Genomic DNA, 19,630 nt, shown 5'->3' with positions numbered 1-19,630 from the left:
TGAGGCTTGTCACAATTTTATCATAGACTCCCATGTATAGTGGATGAACATTGTTCGTGAAATTCTAAGGTCAAACGTTTTGTCCACATGCCAGCTGTAACAACCCAATTTCATTTAAGTACATTTATGTAAATTATCAAATATCTATAATTGCATAGATATAGTTTTGCATTGAAAAGTATTACATAGTTTTCTCATACATGTATGAGAAAATATATGTATACCGTGTATAGTGAATCAACATTATCAACAGCTGATTTTAATGAAATCCAAATATTAAAATTTTGTACACACACGCTTGCGCAAAAAATATTGCGATCCACCAGTACTTTCTGTCCAACCCCTTTGAGGGGTAATTTCAAAATTATAGCAAGTCAAGAAGGGAAATCTGAGCATTAACACCTTGTGAGTTTGTAAGGAAGGTCATTTGAAAACATCTAAGCTCTATTTTTTGGATTCTATCGCTCCATGTCCCCCTCCCCCGAGGTGTTTGTGTATGAAGCTCTACTCAAGCAATGGGGGGGGGGGGATCATGAAATTTTTGTCATCTTGAAAGGGGGGTCATCAATTTTTTTGTACAATGGATAGGGGTTCACTTATTTTGACTGATGCGCAGGAAGAATTTGCCGGCCCAATTGGAGAAGGGGGTGTAGTGAATGTAGCAATCTTCGTAGCGAAGTGTTGGAGGCTGTAAGATGGTCACTTTTTACTCGTTGGCAAAATCTTATCATTACTACAAAATTTTGCTTTCAGGCAGAACCTGAAATGGAGCATGTGCAGGCTTCAGACGCAAGGAGTGTAAGGGACGCCCTCATTTGAAGTAAGCGATGGATCTAACGGATTTCACCTTTAATATTGAATAATTCTCTGACAAAATCATCACCTTGCATCCAGCAATTAGCCAACAATAGTGTTGTCAACAGAATAACTGCGTCTGTGCTGGGTGTTGACACCTTGAACTTGATGCCGTGCACGCTGTAGATGTAGTGGCACTTACAAAATCATTGATGGGCAATTTCATAGAGTAAACCGACCTCTGATATGAACCGCATAAGAGAAGAGCACATAATGGAAACTTTAGGATATTTTTTACGTTGGTCCCTTGGTATTGCGGACGCATTCGATATTAGATATTTTTAACAAAAATGTATATCACGTGACATACAGCAACTCGATCGACCTTCGTCAGGAGCAGGTTTTGACAAAGGCTGTTATAGATTTAAAGCCACTCCCGAAGAGATGCCGAAAAAATGTGCCTAGTTCAAAATATACCAAGTGAGTGAAATGTAAAATTTCAATGGTCTCTATACTCAGTGATTTTAAGGTAGTTTACGGCTCGAAAATGAAAGCATGAAACTCGTGCTCAAACTTTCAACAAGCAAATGTTGAAAATTCTCTTTCAAACTATAGATTGAAAATTTGGAGTCACCTGTACATTTTGGTACTAGGTTCCTTATATTTATCGATATTTGAATTTCAAAACAGCCGCCATCCCTGGGTTACCTCTATGGGAAGGAAATAAAATTTCCGATTTTCACAAAACTAAGCCAGAGAAAACTCTACTGATTTCTATAAGGTTCAAAATGAACCCTTACAAGGTGTATGCCTAATCAATATTGCTTAAAGAATATTGTAAATGTTTGATATCCGAATATCTGTCCTCGAGGCACACAAGTCATCGATTGAGTTGGTTAAACAGACACAAAGCAAATGCAAGTATCTTTGAAAAGGTAACAGAGTATGAAAGTAATTGTTGCTATAGGATTAATAACATTCATGTGGAACAAAATTTTCACGTCGCGGAAAAGGTAAAAGATGCTACAGAGAATTTAATATATTCATATTCTGGTTAGAAAACGTAGAGGGATAATTGAACTTATTCGTCTTTTCATGATCGAATACATTTACACTAAGGAAGATGTTATTGGGTACGAAAATGTCAAATTTAATGAAAACTTAAAGGCCCTTTTGGCAATCCCAACCGCCTTTGTTCTAGTCTGCAATAGCGATATTGAAATTCAAAATGGCCGCCATCCTGTGTTAAGTCTACGAGGAAAAATTGAATTTCGCTTTTCGCAAAACTAAGACGGTGAAATGTTTTCTTACACCCAGCGCTTCAAAATGAGCCCCCACAAGTGGTAAATCAGAAAAGAATTGGAAAAGTTTGAGAGTCCTAACATCTGTCCCCCAGGCGCGTTCTACCTTAAAGAGGTGTTTAACACTCAGAGGAACTACACAGCTTGGCTATCGATCAAAGCAAGAAGCATGAAATTGCAGGGCAGATGAATTCAATTACGCCAAGCTGATTTGTAAGAACTAGACTTACCAGGACGTCGACGCTGGGGGTAACATATTATCTGCGAGGGAACCGTGTCGGATGATATCAGCGGAATTATTAACATTTTTTATGCTTATCTTCCTGATACCAATTCCTCGCACGCTAGCAATTTACGACTTTTACTTAAAACATCTGTAAGACTTACAAGCAATGTGTTTCATTGGAGTACTCATTTACATAATAAATTTTTATAACCTTGAAACCCCTTCCCTTTTCGAAAAACACACCACGGACTTTTTAAGTTGCTAAAATACAGTGTAATTTTATGAACGTAAATATTGTTCCCCAATTGAGATATGGATATGCTGTGATCTTTCAGGAAAATTAGGTTTTCCATATCATGTTCACTCTCATAACAGGAAAAGCAGGAAAGTGGATACTATTCAAATGTGCAGTGATAGGCACGATGTCAGAGAAATCTGCGGGTTCGAAAGAGAAATAAAACTAGGCGGAATAAAATGTCATTGAACTTCACTCTATGGGGGATTATGTATTTCACGAGAACGCCTACACTGGCCCCAGTCGCTTGGCTTTTCGTCTTGGCAGCTGTTTATACCGGCTGGCCAAGCCATCGCGTTCACCCCACGAGTTACACAACGGCCAACCACTAGTGAGACCATCTGCTAAAGTTTACTTCCGTAATTAGGGTTTCGAGACCATGGGTCCGAAACCCTCTAGTAATCGTTCTGTTTTTTATTATCATTATTATTTTTTCTTCTTCTTCTTCCGCCATATTGGATAGACGTACAGAAGAAGGGCTCCTACTTGTTTTGATTTTCTACCAGTGAGAATTGCCATCCTTTGTCAATTGCCATCAGTTTGCGTTTGTGTTTTGTTCTTTTTGGTCTCGTGTCCGGTCCGGTTTCATCTTCGACTTGGTGGATTTTCTTCGATTTTATTTTTTGTCATTTGTTAACCCGTGGCCGGCAATATGGCCATTTCAGAATCTGACACACAAGTATGCTGTCAGGTGTACTAATATTGAAGGTGTTCCTGTTGAAAGCTATGTTGAACAGATTGCAAAGAAAGTCGGAAGTGAAAATGTTATTGCTGCATCTAGAATGAATAAGTCCGTTGTTGTGTTCTTAGCAACACTCGGTAATGTTGAAAGCATTGTTGAATCGAAGTTTGCTTTGTTTGATGAATTAGTCGATGTGGAACACATGGTGAAACTGGCCTCAAAATTAATTCTGTCAAATTCTGTCATTCCTGATGAAGTTTTGGAGGAACATTTATGGAAACTTGGTATAGTTGTTGGACACCTAAGAGCAATCCCTCTTGGTTGTAAAAATGCTTAACTGAAGCATGTGAAGTCGTTTAGACGACAAGTTCATGTTTTGTTACACAACGAGAACATCACTGGTGTAATTCAGATAAAATATGATAATCGTTTTTATTCTGTTCACGTATCTATTGATGAACTGCGTTGTTTTCATTGTGGTCTAGAAGGTCATATCCGTAAACGTTGTCCTAACTATCATGATTATAGATCGTCAGAAAACAACGATAATGACAATGAAAATATTTAAAAAGACAATAATTGTGTGGATGAAAACTTAGGTTTAATGGATGTTGATGAAAATTATGTTGATCAAAGACCTCTCACCAGTAAAAACAGTCAACCCACTGACGCTCAAGAGAAAGAAAAAGGTGTTAACGTCCATGCCGATGAAGACAGGGTACGAACCCCTGCTTCGCCTTCGTATTCTCCGCTCCCCTCTACTCCCGTTTTATCATTCGACCCCCTTCATCGTCATCATCTTCACTTATTCAGTCCCAGTCACTTGAGTTTCCTGAGACTCCTTTTTCAGATATCAATGTAAATGAGTCTCAGGATTTGTTTATATCTCAGTCAGAGTCTCCAAGAAAAGTTTCTCAAAATCAGCTTATTTGGTCAGGAGTGAAAACATCAAACTCCTTTGATGTTCTCAGCGAAATGTCTGATCATGACAATGAGTCTGTTGCGTCTGAAATTTCTGACTTATCAGAATTTCAAGAAAAGCTATCTTATTTGCTTGAGTTTTTAGGAGACATTAAAGGCTCTAAAAATATGATAGAAAATGTAAAGATTACTGCTCAGATTATAAAGTTCTCATAAAGTCATTTGCTAACTTGCGCAGGTCAGATATTGTCACTAGTCAATGTAAAAGCTTGGCTATTACTAAACATGGGAAGTAAAATCGTTCTTGTTTTTGCTTGTCTAGTGATGGCAAGTTTCATTTCTTGGAACGTAAATGGTTGCCATGATTCTTTGAAACGGTATAACATTTTGTCTTCGTTGAAGTCCAATCATTATGCTGATTTTTATTTTTTACAAGAAACCCATTTTACAGTGGCTAATCAGGCTCAGTGGCAAGTAGTTTGGCGTGCGCCCTATTAATTTCTCACATGGTACTAGTAATTTTGCTGGGGTTGCATTGCTGTTTCCGCGAAACAAAAATGTTGATGTTGTTTCTGTAAAAAGTGTCGTCCAGTGTCGTCTACTTCATTTGCATATTAAAATGGATGACACTTCCTTTCATTTGCTCAATATTTATGCTCCTTCAAGTGGAGATGATCGTTGTATTTTCTTTGAAAGTCTTCGTAAATTTCTCCTTGATTTTGATCTTGATAATGAAAGTATTGTCATAGGGGGCGACTTTAACTTATTCCTGATTTAGATAGGTCGTCTCATATTGAATCACACTTAAAGTCTTCGCAAGTTTTTTCTTCTCTTGTTCATCGCTGTAAGCTTTCTGATGCCTGGCGTTATTTTCATAAGCAGGCTCAAAATTTTACGTGGCAGAGAGGAGAGCAAAAAAGTCGCATTGATACTTTCTTCATCAACAAGAGGTTGACTTCGAAAATTAAATCTGTGTCTATTGACTCTCCTACTGATTTATCTGATCACTCTCTTGTTTCTCTTGTTTTAACTATGAATGCGAGTGTCAACAAAAATCCAGTTTGGTGTCTCAATACTAGTCTTCTTAATAATGAAAATTACTGTACTTTAATTAAGGAATTCTGGAAAGGTTAACGTTGGCGTAATGAGAAGGATAGGTTTTCTTCTCTTCAGTCTTGGTGGGATATAGGAAAACAAAAGATTAAAGAATTAAGTCAGCAGTACAGCGCTGAACGAGTTCAACACTTTAACGATCAAAACAAAAGCTTATTGAGGAAATTCGTACTTTGGAAACATTGATTCATACTCACCCTTCTCTGAAAACAAGATACCATCAGCAAAAAGACCTGTTAGATAGTTTTCAGAAACTTGATACCAGAGGTGCAGTTATTCGTTCTCGTTTTCAACAGCTCAATGATTCTGACACTAATTCACAGTCTTTTTCTCTTGAAAAATACAAAGGCTGTCGTAAATCCATTACTCATCTCCAACGTGAAGATCATACAATTACTGAAAATCAGAGAGAAATTCGTCAACTCACTCGCCAGTTTTATCAAAACCTGTTTACTGCTGAGCCTGTTTCACCTGAAGCACAAAATACTTTGCTTCATGATCTCCCTCAATTACCTGCTGACAAAGTTACGCAACTTGATGAACCCATTAGTCTTGACGAGTACACCTTTGCACTCAAGAACATTGCGAATGGTAAAACACCTGGTGTTGATGGCATTCCTTGTGAATTTTATAAAAAATTCTGGTCTCTATTGGGGAACGATTTTCACCAGGTTTTTCAAAAGTCAATCTCCGATGGCCTTCTTCCAATGTCCTGTCGTAGAGCTGTTATCACACTCCTTCCTAAACAAGGTGATAACTCCCTCCTTAAGAACTGGAGACCTATCAGTTTGCTTTGCTCTGATTATAAAATTTTCACTAAAGCTTTATCACTTCGTTTGAAGCAAGTTTTGCAAGATATCATTCGTGTAGATCAAAGTTATACTATTCCAGGCAGACAGATTTTTGACAATATTCATTTAATTAGAGATTGCATTCATTTTCATAATGACATGAATCTTCCTCTTGGTATTCTTTCTTTAGATCAGGAAAAGGTTTTTGATCGTGTCAGTCATCATTATCTTTTTCAAACTCTGCATGCGTTCGGGTTTGGTGAAAATTTCATCAATTTTATCAAACTTCTGTATACACAAACTGATAGTCTTGTTCGTGTTAACAGTTCTCTAACTGCTCCAGTTCAGTTTTCACGTGGTATAAGGCAAGGTTGCTCATTATCAGGGCAGCTGTATGCAATTGTTATTGAACCTCTTTTACACAGAATAAGACAAGATGACAGTATTCAAGGTGTTATGATTCCAAATTCAAGTGATCGTAAATGTAAACTTTCAGCTTATGCTGATGACGTTAATACTCTTGTAACTTGTGATACTGATTTTTTGAGGTTTAAATATTGGTTTTCTGTCTATGAGCATGCCAGTAATGCAAAACTTAACTGTCGTAAGTCCCAAGGTCTTTGGGTCGGCTCATGGCGTGGGCCGGGGGCGTGGGCGTGCTGATCGTCCGCTTGAAATTCCTTGGAATAGTATTGGTCTCAAACTCCTTGGTACTTATTTGGGCAACAGTAACGAGTATTTTTCAAAAAACTGGAGTGAGTGTGTTACAAAGATTGACAATAAGTTATCTTGGTGGAATAGATATGCTCTTGCTATGTCATTCCGAGGCCGTGTTATCGTATAGAACTTGCTGCAACTAAACTCTTTCATCGTTTAATTTGCCTCTGTCCTCCTGCTTTTATCATTGATGAAATTCAGCACAAATTTCTTAATTTCTTCTGGCAAGGAAAACATTGGTTGCCAAGTCGTACAGTTTTTGCTCCATTGAAGTTAGGAGGGCAAAATCTTATCGATCTCTCTTCACGTGTGAAAGCTTTCAGGTTAAATTATCTTCAAAGATACTTGTATTCAGGTCTGGATCATCCTTCATTTTTGTTTGCTGATTTTTATTTTCGAAGTGTTGACAATCTCAAGTACACCTCTCAACTATTTACAGTGAATTTTCAGTCTGTTCCAGAATTTCTTCCTAATTTTTATCTTTAGCTTTTGAGAGTCTGGAAGTCATGTATTTTCCTGAGAAAAGGTGGACCCCTTTCAATCAAAGATATCTTCCATGAAGCCCTTTTTTCAACGATTGTGTTAGTTTTACAAACCCTCTTGATAGTACTCTTGTTAATCACTTTATCAGTGCTGGCATTACAAAAGTTCGAGATCTTTTTGACCCTTTCCAAAAAACTTGGCGCTCCCCAAGCCAGTTTAAAAACATTGTTTCTATTCATTCGGATAGAATTTTAACAAATACTGTCAAGACGTTGGTTGATTCTATTCCCTGTGATTGGAAAAACAAAATCCACAGTTATTTTGAAGAGGAAGTTGATTTGGATGACGTTCATTCTTGTCATCGTCCTTCGTACTCTTTCGAACTTATTTGTAAAGGCAATGATGACCATATTATTTTGAATTGTCCCTTTTATAAACTTGAAAAGGGTAGCATATATGAATTCTTGATTATATCCAATTTTCATTGGAACAACAAACGTCAAGATAAAGTTTGGAGAGATCTGATTTCACTTTCTGAAAATATCAAACCTTGATTCACTTCTTGTTATCTCAGTCCAATTCCCAAAAAAGAAGGAGATCTTCAATGGCGTCTTCTCCACGGTGCGTACGCAACTGGCTCGTTTATGTTCGATTTTAACAGCTTCATAATAGAATTTGAAATGGAACAGCTTCCAGTTCAGCATTGAAGTTGTTTTGGTGCTCGATGAGATTCATTGTGCCAAGTGCAACAGTACCGATTGAATTCCGATTAGCTAATTACATCAATTATGGATGGCACTGTAATATATTGGAAAGATGAAATATCGATTTTGACTTGCCTTGTTAATTATATATAGGGCTATTGTCTTTCTCGTCACATGATGCGATATGGTTTATGATTGGTCGAGGAGAGAGTACTATTAATATTATGACTGTATTTCTTGTATGTATTGCCTTTGATAGAAGAATTTTGTTACTTTTTCAACTCAAAATAGGAATAAAAACATCTTACTAGGTGTTGCCGTATTTTTTGGGGGTGTGCAGTTTGTTTGGATGTTGCGCTGCCATTCATTGTTGTAATGTGATGTGATATTTAGTTATGTTTCGGTGGGGCATACAAATTGCCGCGTATTGCATCATTATATTGTCGCCCTGTACTTACTGTACTGCAGATATTCTCACTAGGATGTGTGTTTCACATCAAACATGAAACATTCATGGCTCTTTGCTCTCGCGCGTAAATCATCATTTACGATCTTGTAAATCCCGACTTTTTACTGTTGGAAACCGATTAATTTCTCCTACTGACTTTCCCAGATAAGACGAGAGCCGAACACGACTGTATCACAACACTTTTGGAGCGCCATAGTTACGACTGAGCAAATAAGAGACAGTTGGTCATGGGCAATTAAAGAGACAAGACCGTTTGACTTTTTAAAAGTAAGTGTTGAAGGAATGGTAATTGCACGATGAACATTTCAATTTCTCGATATTGTTATCGATGTCTCTGTGCCCCAGTTTTGTTCCTTGCGGAATGAGGTTATGATCGGGCTGCCATTGAAATTTGTGATAACACTTCTCCACGATTCAGTGGACGTAACGACGGCGGTAAACCTCAATTTCAGTTGAGATGATAACGCACTTCTCTGTCAGAGTCTACTAGTTCCTTAAGGCTATTGTCTGGGCTATTTTAAACACTAACCGTGTAGTACCTTGTTTTCAGATTTTGTCATCTTTTTGTTGCAGTAGATGGTAAAATGCAGTGCAGGGGGAAAACCGGATATTCGGTTGGCATGGCGACAATTTCAGGGTTAAAAATATGAGGAAATTTGTGGCAAAGATATCTATTGAACGAAAAGTCATACAACAACCGAATTTTTTCTGTAGCATTCAGATGTATGTGTATTACAATATGAACCTAAATCTATGACTGTATAAGACGTCAATATAAATTAAATCATAGTCATCTCGGTAAGATTGAAAAATTAATAAATTTCACAACTTTCCGTCAAGTTTCTACTATGACATGATTGGATGACCTTGTTTTTTGAGGTTTATTTTGTAAAGTATTTAATTTCACATATGTTGGCTGATTTTCATTGCATTCCAACCATTCTTTCAAGAGTTATTACTGCCACAAGAAACGAATGCAGTACAAAAGACAATTGTTAGGACTATTGGATTGAAATGTTTACAACATAAAGGTGATACTCATACTTCATGCAAAGTTTACGACCTCAAAATAGGGTATTCGACAAGTTTAAATTGTCAGTTAGAATTCTATTTACAAAAGCCTGGTTGTAATTGCTTCTAAGTGAAAAATGAACTGTTAATTATCAAAAAAACATTGATTTTATAATCAGCATGATAATGAAATTCATGTGAGATTCTTTACTTGTTATGTATATGGACACCATAACGTCTAATATGGTTTGTTTTCTGGTTTAATTGCTATACCTGAATGAAAATCTTCATATGCCTTACAGTAATATCCACACAAAATATAAAACAGAATCATTTGTTGCAAATTTCTTCCCGATTACTCATTGATCTGGCTTTTTTAGACTGCAATTAGTCTCAAACTCACAATTTCCACAACGCCATATTTTTACCTCTGAAAAAGCTGCTTCAATAAGCAAGCAAATGGTCACTACTTCATACATGATGCCATAACTCAACAAAGTTTTTAGGCAACCAAAAATAGCGATTTACCTGTTTTGAATATATAATTAGACTAAATAAAATTGACCAGGGGTCAGTGGGAAAAAAACGCGATTTTTCTCGATTTTAGTTAATATTTTTTGAAGAATGATATAGCATTATTTGAAAGTATACATGTCGAGGGTGACAATGAAGGAAAAAAATAAAATTTGATTTTTTGAGCATTTTGACCGACATTAGCCCAGACGATGGCCTTAAATGGTCCGATCCCCGGCTCCAACCGAAGACTAGAGAATTCCCCTTGGCTAAAATGCCGCAGTGAGTTCTGGAACGAGGGTGCTATGGAGTGAGGTTAACATGTTTGGTCGATTTCTGTGATGATATTTTATGACCGTGCGGACTTTCCCATTGGTCATAGACCCTCAAAATGGAAGGTCTACACATTGGTATATGAAATAATTACAACAGTGTTTTCTCCGCAAGTAGTACGTCACGTTGCTGTTCCCGGAAACAAATTCGTCAACATGTGGGTCATAAGTATTTGACATGTTGTATGCATGTATTTTTATTACGAGCCATATATATAGAACGTCGCGCACCCAATGGTAACTTGTTAACGACGCGGCAGGCCGCACAGTCATCTCATTTCAGTTAAAGTGACCAGGAACTAGCATTTATCACCTCGGCAACTAGGAATTTCAAAATGATTAAATTACGTGTTTTAAATTCGATAAACTGCATTTGAATATATCAGTGCGCCGTTCGATGATGAAAATCGTTCTGTTTTTAAACTGAGTTTTATTATCTGAGTTTCCTTAAAGAAGGCTTGACGAAAATTTTAAGTCTCTCAGTATGGGGCCCGTACTACCTTAAGTGTTCGTTTTTTCCTTTGACTTTGAGTGCGATCATGCATTTCAGTGTCTCTCACTCTACTTTAATCTGGAAATTATCTAAGTTGCAGACAGCGATATTTCCTTGGCAAACATTTATTCACCCTGTACTCCGACCCCATTTAAATCATCCTTAATTGATATGTTCGGCTTACAAATATCTCACAGTTTTCTTTGGAAGAAACCACCAGGCTTTATTAAAATACATACCGATTGGATCCCCACTTACGGTCAGTAGCACACTTCTGAAGGGCGTGGCTGTCAATACGACACCACTTGAGAGAAACCTCTCGGGTATCGGTTCATTTCAAAGTCAGAAAGTCATGTCTTGTAAATATTGGGGTCCAGCAGTTTAATCGTTTATCTGTAGATTGTGAAGCTTAGATGGCGGGAATGTTGGTAACTTACACGTAAGTAGAGAAAACGAAAAAGTCCGGAATCTGTCATTTGAAGAGATTGATAGACGCCCATGCTCAAGAGAGCCTGACCTTTGACCCTATCAACTTCAACGTGGCATTCCATCTGTTCATTTCACTGAAAATATTACACACCAATATCTACCATAGCATAGGACTGAATAAGTAATGTTAATTTCCAATATTTGTTTTTCACAGTGACATTAACATTATGCATTGTATAGCTTGAAATGTTACCACCCCAACTAAATGGCATCACGCCAACGAATATTGACCAACATACTCGTCCACAGCAAACAAATGAAAATGAAAACAAATTTGTTGATATCTTAAGTGATTTTATCCCAGAAAGATAAAATATTGTTTATTGATGTGTCAAGTGCAAAATATACCAAAGGTTTTACACCATCCATTACTGCTCGAGTGTTGACACAGTTGATTACTGTAGAAGTTTACACAACACGATAAAAATAAACAAAGATCTCGCTGTAGAGATAATAGACTGTAGGCCTGTGCTTGAGTCGAAGATACGGAAATAAACATTGCGTCACAGGTGCGTTGTGTAGAATTATAACACAAGATCTTAAAATCTAATGCTGTCTGATATTTTATAACGTATTTAGCGTCTGAATTCATTCTGAATAGGCAACGACCGAGTCTTAAGTTTTGGGGATTCGGTGGTGGAAATATCGTATCTTCCCGTCGGTTACTCTATTTCACGCCCTGTCTGACATCAAAAATCGGCGAGGAGGAACTTTCAGATCGGTTTAGTCCATGTCGATGTCAGTCAATTTTAATCTTTCTTCATTAATCAATGCTACAACAGGTTTGTTTTCACATGCAGATACCGTTTACGGATCAACGACCTCACTCAAATATTTGTTCAATCAATCATGACAAAATTAGTAATTTGATACTTTGAGATCCTTCTGTGAAAGCATTATTAAAGAGGGTCAAGAGGGTCGATCATAGCCATGGCATAAAAGTGAACTTTATTGTAGGTATTATGTTTTTGAAAATGTGGTGACCCCCCTTTCCTACCAAAGAAAAAGTGATGACCCCCCCTTCTCGGATTCCAAAATTATGATGACCCCCCCTGGATTTTGCCGCTCCCCCCGGCCGTAAAAACTGAACGGTCCCTTAGAAGGGGATTTGACTCTGCAGGCTCTGCGCTGGTCACGGTGTTGAGCTCAACCGTTGCGCAGAGGCCATGCGTCCTTGAACGTAACGGTAAACAACACGCCTACTTTTTTACCAGCATCAGCGATATTGTGGGCGTAATTTTGACGTTTGATTTCATCCATGTGAACGTCAAAGTGAAATGGTTCTAAAGTTTCAAAGATCACGGGAAATGTGCGACGTCGTCACATTTACTGGACAGAGAGGGAGGCTCAGAAAAAAAATGGAATTGCTCTTTATGGTTAGGTCGAACGAAAAAAAAATTGTGCCGTTTCGATAACCCGACTTACCCTTTTTTACCTGTCGACCCAAAATTGTCATTTATGGGGAGCATCACCGTTTATGAAAAGGTTGCATAAGATTCAGAAACGTGCTATAAGAGTGATGTGTGATGCAAGGTATAATGCTTCGACCGAGCATTTATTTAAAACAATGCATATAATGCCATTACCAGATAGAATAGTTTATAAGAATGTTTGTATGGTTTTTAAATGTTTAAATAATCTTGCACCGCAATATATGACAAGTCTTTTTACCGAAATTGATCATAAAAGAGTTACAAGATCCAGGATGCAAAAATTGTTAATGGTTCCTGCAACAAATAAGGATTTTTATCGAAAAGGCTTTACTGTAAATAGTGCTAATCAGTGGAATAATGTCGATTTAAATATAAGATCTAGTAACTCATTAGACAGTTTTAAAACAGCTTACCTGAAAGCTTATTGGGTATAATTTTTTGTGTTTGTGAGTTTTAGTTTTCTTGTTAAATTTGTTTTTGTTATCTAGTGTGACTGTGCATTTTTTTCTCCTGTGTGCAGGTGGTGACTCCTGGTCACTTTTTTCTGTGCATTGTATTGTTCTAGCTTTGTTAGTCATGTTTCATGTTGTTCTGCTTTGTAGCAGTTTGTATGTTCATTGAGGGCCCTGGGGAAGATAAGCATCTTTACTGAAGCTTACCAGGCTACCCTCGTTAAACAAGGTTTAATAAAATAAAATAAAATAAAATAAAATCTTTTAGAGCTACGTAAACACAGAAGTAAAAAAAGAAAGAAAACAATCACTCGTTCGTTACTTTGCATTTGGTTTTTGATTGAACGAGGATGTCTTTTATGTTTTTTTTCCCTTTTATATGTATGATACATTTCTGGAAATGTGGTGCCCAGTGTTTGATCGCCGTGAATCCCTGAAAAATGCATATTTAAAAATAAAAATATTTTTGAAAAAAGTTTCTGCCGACCTACCTACCCTGTTTTTGAAAACCATGTTGTCGGAACAGCACAATTTATTTATTTATTTATTTACCTTTCGACCTTACTTTATACCTATAACTTACTTTACTCCTATAACTTCTCTACTCTAAGACGTTTTTTTTTTCTTGTTCTTAGCCCTCCAGAACGTTAAGTTTTCTCAAAAGGACGTTCAAAGATTTCAACGGTTGTTTGTGAACAAAATAAGATTACTAAATCCCACCGGTATCCCCCTGCATTCTGGAACCACTACGTCTAGTGGTAGATATGTTGTTATTAGTGTTCTGTGGGCCGAGCGTTTTTCAAACAAAACCGTGCATTTCACAGTGGCTCACCAAACGGATACTGAGTTTAAAGAACGTTCATGTTGGCAGACTGTTTATTGGAACAAGGATATCCTTTAATATATTTTGGCTTTCACATCTCTGTAGCACTTCCAATGAGCTCGAGCCAAAGTTGCGCGATGTGGTTCCGGTATTAACACGACATATTCTCTCCGATTTCACTTTACAGACATGACGCTGTAACCTATTCCTTTCTTGGAAATGTAAGGATCTTGTTTCACCAAACTGCTCTACGATTTAATGGACACATTTCAGCATTGTGCACCTGCACTGTCTAGAAATAACTTCGAACAGGATCTGCCTGGTCGTTAATCAAACAACGCCCTCGTGACAGCAGGATTGGCAATATCACTCGACGCAACTGTCAGAAGAGTGCTGCTGCAAAGAATATCGCTTTGTATACTGGCTTCAAACTGATGCTGGTGGGGACACTATGGTGTCGCACACTTACCCTGCAATTTTTAACACCTCTGAGCCATCCGATCTCGATATGCCTCCGAGTCCCGAGAACTACAGTAATTTCAACGGTGCTGTCGGCGACAATTTTACCCTCGGAGTGAGACAAGTGATACCATTGGTCGCCTTGGCCTTGATCGGAATCGTCGGGAACGGTCTCGTGCTTGTGGTGTACGGCAAGAGGCGGCGGAAGACGTGCCCGCACTATTTCATCATGACTCTGGCTGCCAACGATTTGTTCATTTGCTCGGTGATTTTTCCGTATATCTTGTACAGCCACATGGTGGACAATTTCACGAACGCCGCCGCCTGTAAGACTTTCACGTACACATGGTTCGTCAGCATAGGGAATTCTCTTCTGATCACAGAGGTCATCGCGGTTGACCGCTACAACGCTATATGCCGACCGCTCTATTTCTCCTCCACGCTGAACATGCTGAAGAAAGCTAAAGTCGTAGTCGTTGCATGTTACGTGTTTTCCTTGATTTTTGCTTTACCCGTGTTCTTCATGCTTGGGATATTAAGTTATCGTGAGCGTCATCACGGAGCCTTTGTTTACATGTGCGGTTACGTCTGCGACCCGAAATTGGACCTGGTCTTTTACCGCGTGCTCTTCGCTCTCTACTGTGTTCTCGTTGTGAGTACACTGGTTTTGTACTCTAAAATAATCATGACTGTGCGAACACAGATCAGAATACGGAATCGTACCCTGGGACTGCAGAGGACCGATAAAAAATTGAGCGGGCTGTCGACCATGAATATGAGCGTGTTAAGCAACAGAAAAGATTTACCTCAAAGATTTGAGAGGCACACATTTGCAAGTTCATCGAGCAAGGTGAACAGCGTCCAAGGTCACGACTCAGGCAGCAGTGATAGCACAAGTATGAACCGAGCTGACGAATCTGAAGTATCGACACCTATAGGTAATCTAAATCGCATGAGCAGTGGAGGAAACATCGACGACCATGTCGCGCGAGAAACGAATTTCATTGCCAACGGTGACGGACAGAGGAGAAATCTGAAATTTGATTCTGCACAGGAAAAGGACGGAAACAACGAGCAAAGTAAAACTGTCGCCGGGAACGAGGGCGTACCATCGCTAGCGAGGAGGGGCTCTCTGACATCGACGTCGACAACCAGCGGCGGGTCGCGGCAAGGGAGACTGGGACCCACTATGAGAGCGCCTCGCCAACGAAAGACGCCGATGCTCTCCAAACGCACCGGAATCGATCGAACCGTGCTGATGCTTATGCTCGTCACCGTGGTATTTGTGTTTTCTTGGATGCCCCTCTTCGTGTTCAGTTTCATCCCCAAACTGAACTGGCGTCACTATGACACTTACCCGTCTCCGGTCAAATATCTAACTTTTCTCTACTTCGTCAATAATTTCCTGAACCCTTTCATTTATAGCTTTGTCAACAAGAAATTTCGCCGCGATGTGGTGGCCGTCTTGAAGTCTTTCAGATGCAACGACTGCCTGCGTAAACTGACGCCACCCCCTAAAATACAATAACTAACTACTAAAGGTGACCGAAGGCACATTCCGGAATCTCTGTCACGAACTATGGTTTGTACAGTTCGATATTCGAACGACTAGGTGGGAGAGACGTTTTGTTGTAAACAGCACGCATTTATCAGGCCGAACGAAACCATGCTTCCACAGCCCCTTCGCATAAACGAAGCGAGGGGTGAAATCCAAAAGAAAATGTGTTACATCAATTTTGAAGACAGCATTTAGAATTGAAGCTACTTTCGATTAACGCATTGGAAACGCAATGATTCTAAATGGTGGCTGATTTTTTGAGATAATTTTAGTTGTTATTCTATCAGACATAATAAATACAAACAGAAGAGCATGCAAAAGATGAACAAGTGACAATGCCACAAAATGTCACTTTATCGAAAGCGGATGTGTTACGTAGAGATTGAACGGGATAACAATTGTCGTGAAATTCCGGCAAAAAAAGCGTGTTTCCCGTGATAAAGCTTCTACGTAATAGGAAAGATTGGCGGGGGGAGTTTTATTGGCAAATCCCCCTCTACTTCGTAAAGTTTGGTTTGCATGCTGAAAAATAATGACGGCCTGAAAATTTGAACGAGGACATGGAAGGTCCACCGAAAACAGATATTTGATATGATATGATATACTTCAAATATCACTGTTTACTATCAGTATCTAATCTTTCCTGCGTATTTTTGCCAGCATAGTTAGATTTTCATTACGTGTGTACGGCCACTTAAAGAAAATTATTTGTTTGCCGTCCTTGGATTTTTGAAAAACCTACCAGCCAGCCAGGGACAAAAAACAAACAAACAAACAAACAAACCAAAAAACAAACAAACAAAAAACAGGCAGTAGGCCTAAACACAAGTGTATTAACATAAGCTGTAACAGTGCTAGCATTTTGTTTGTTTTCCTAATTTTCTCTGAAAACCTACCAGCACGAGGACGGCAAATAAAGAATTTTATTCAAAGCGCCTAACCGTATGCACACGTGACATCCAGGAAAAATGTGTTGCAATTTGTTTTCATTATTGTACAAAAAGTTTCTGTAGGACGTCACAGGGTAGTACAACAGATCATATAGGATTTGTAATTGGCACTCCAAAATGTCTGAAGCTATTTTCTCTTAATTTCGCACACTGGCTGTGGGGCAATTCAAGTTCACGGAAGGGACTTGGAAAAATAACCGTGTGTTTGCGGACACTGAAACTCATTATTGATTCATGGAGGGTATAAATCATTTAGCCCAATCGTCCGAAGGTACTGTAGATACCATCCGGGGACTTTTAGACTTGCAAACATTTTACATGTCCGCGTGGGCAGAACTTGCAGGCAGCTACACCATAGTAAGTCACAACTGCTCTTGGAGTAAATCTGCCCTGCCGTTAAACTTTTGTGGTACAATTTGTAGAAGCCCTTTCTTTATCAGCAAAATGTGAAACACAGCACTAGACGGTCAGTTTCGAAAGCACTTCATTTTACAGACCATATACTCATCCTAATGCCCGCCGCACACGAGAGAAATTAGCTGAGCAAAGTTTCATTCGAGGCTGTTTGCTCAGCTAGTTTACCCTCGTGTGCGGTCGATTTTTCGTGAGTTTTTGTCCTCGCGAGGCGTTGAGCAAAATATCCAACCTGTTTGATATTTTTTGCCTCGCGAGGCAAAATGCCCACCGTGTGTGTGCGCCGGACAAAGCCATTTTACTCACGCCTTTACACTAAAGCGCATGCGTATCCCGTTTCCGTGGCGGGGTTGACCTTTTGATGACCCGTATAGCAACGCACGCCACTGATAGCTGCGTTTCCACAGCTAATGTCGACAGTACCGTCGCAAGATTTTTTCTCTGAGCGGACCTTTGCTTGCTGTCCTCTGGAACTTTATTATCTGCTGTGCTTCACTTCGATGAGAACTTTATGTCTCTGTTTTTAAAGTCAACAGACCTTACATCATATAGCGCAGGATAATTATGCACCAAAGTTCCACCAATTTGTCCTACTAGACGATATCACTGGGGCGGCCGCGCCCGGCGGTGGCAGTCTCTGGACGGTGGGTACCCACGCTCGTTAGCAGAGTTTGAAATGTACCCCTTTTCCCAGAAAAAACACCCCCTTTTTGGGAAAATCTGGGAGAAAATCACTGCGAAAACACACCCCCTTTTTTCCGATATCTGGGAGATTTTACCTAAATGTTTGCCAAGACATTTGAATACCATTATTACCAATTTCAAAGCAAGTGTGCTGACTCTTGGTGAAAAAGGAACACATAATACACTAGCTTAGCATGGGTTGACTTTGTGTTTGATGTGCACAGTAACAGACTGCCTTGTTCAATGTATGCTTAGTAACATAATGAAAACTAGAATACAGTGAAACACAGAACAGTTCTCTTCTTCCACTGTGAATTAGCAAAACAGACATGTTTCGAACAAATCTCTTGTCCTTCATCAGTGTCCACACTTGATCTGACAGAAAGATCCAAATGCTGGCATTTAAACAGTGATCGTTCAATGTTTTGTCTTCACCATATGTTCATCAGTCACACTCATATACAATCACTTTTCTGATCCATTTTGATCTTGTATTAGTTGATGGCTCTTGAGTTATTAGACATCATCCGTCATCTGTAGCTGCAAAAACAAAAAAAAAATCCTTTTGTAGAAAAATCACTTGTAGCTGAAGGGAAATTTTGCCTACCAGCTACAACCATTTCTTTCACTGAATTTCAGCAAAGATTGGATAAATAGTACTCTCCTGCTTTCAGGTATCTATCTATCTAATACTACAATCTCAACTGTTAATACAACTATATGTACTACAAAACACTACATGTAAATGTCAGTACAATAAACCGGGTACAATCTACTGAATAACAGTTAATTCAACTAGAAATACTTCTTAGTACAAAAACACCACATGCAACTTTTATTACAACAAGGCAGTATTGCTGAAGGCAATGAGTACTTGGGCCGTGATAGAGTAATTTTGAGGACAATATATACTACTATTCAAATATGGTCTTGAATTTCCTCCTGTCAATGAGGCATTTGATTAACTGGTTATTAAACGAAGCAATGGCATGACAACGGCAAAATATGTCTAGCAACTTTTGTGGAGTTGAGGCAGGGGTTCTTTATTTATAGCGGGAATTGCTAAACTCCTTAAATATTCAAATTACAGCAAATTTCTTTTGTTCTCGATGGTAGATGTCTAATATTTAGATGGGCATATTTAGATTTCTACCCTATAGTTATCCCTATATACCAAAATCGGACATCCAGCTCTATTGGCTTGCTCGGAATTAGATATGCGCATAATTAATGAGGTACAATATGTGGCATCATAAGGTCCCATCATACCAAATATGAAGGGTGTAGCACTTGTGGTTACTGAGTTGTGGACAAATATATATATTTGAGGTCAAAGGTCATCGAGGTCACGTGACATTTTGTCAAAATAATTGTATTGCTAAGTTATTCCTATATACCAAAAATCAGACCTCCAGCTCTATTGGCGCGCTCAAAATTATATATGCGCATAATTAATGAGGTACAATATGTGGTGTCATAAGGTGTCTTATCATACCAAATATGAAGGATGTAGCACTTGTGG

The 19,630-nt window shown here is 38.7% G+C and overlaps 1 protein-coding gene across 1 annotated transcript in view; it reads left to right on the top strand.

Moving 5' to 3' along the window:
• The window catches only part of LOC139142336 (D(2) dopamine receptor-like), a 79,819-nt gene extending 61,775 nt beyond the window's left edge, over positions 1-18,044 (top strand). The window contains exon 2 of the mRNA XM_070712247.1: positions 14,231-18,044. Within this exon, the coding sequence (XP_070568348.1) occupies positions 14,495-16,030 (1,536 nt within the window). The 5' untranslated portion in view covers positions 14,231-14,494 and the 3' untranslated portion in view covers positions 16,031-18,044. The remainder of the gene's footprint in view (positions 1-14,230) is intronic.
• Positions 18,045-19,630: the final 1,586 nt, after the last annotated feature.

The sequence above is a fragment of the Ptychodera flava genome, chromosome 10 (genome assembly GCF_041260155.1).
Source record: "Ptychodera flava strain L36383 chromosome 10, AS_Pfla_20210202, whole genome shotgun sequence".
Classification (NCBI taxonomy): domain Eukaryota; kingdom Metazoa; phylum Hemichordata; class Enteropneusta; family Ptychoderidae; genus Ptychodera; species Ptychodera flava.
The sequence above is the reverse complement of the archived record's forward strand: the minus strand, read 5'-3'. Positions and strand labels throughout refer to the sequence as shown.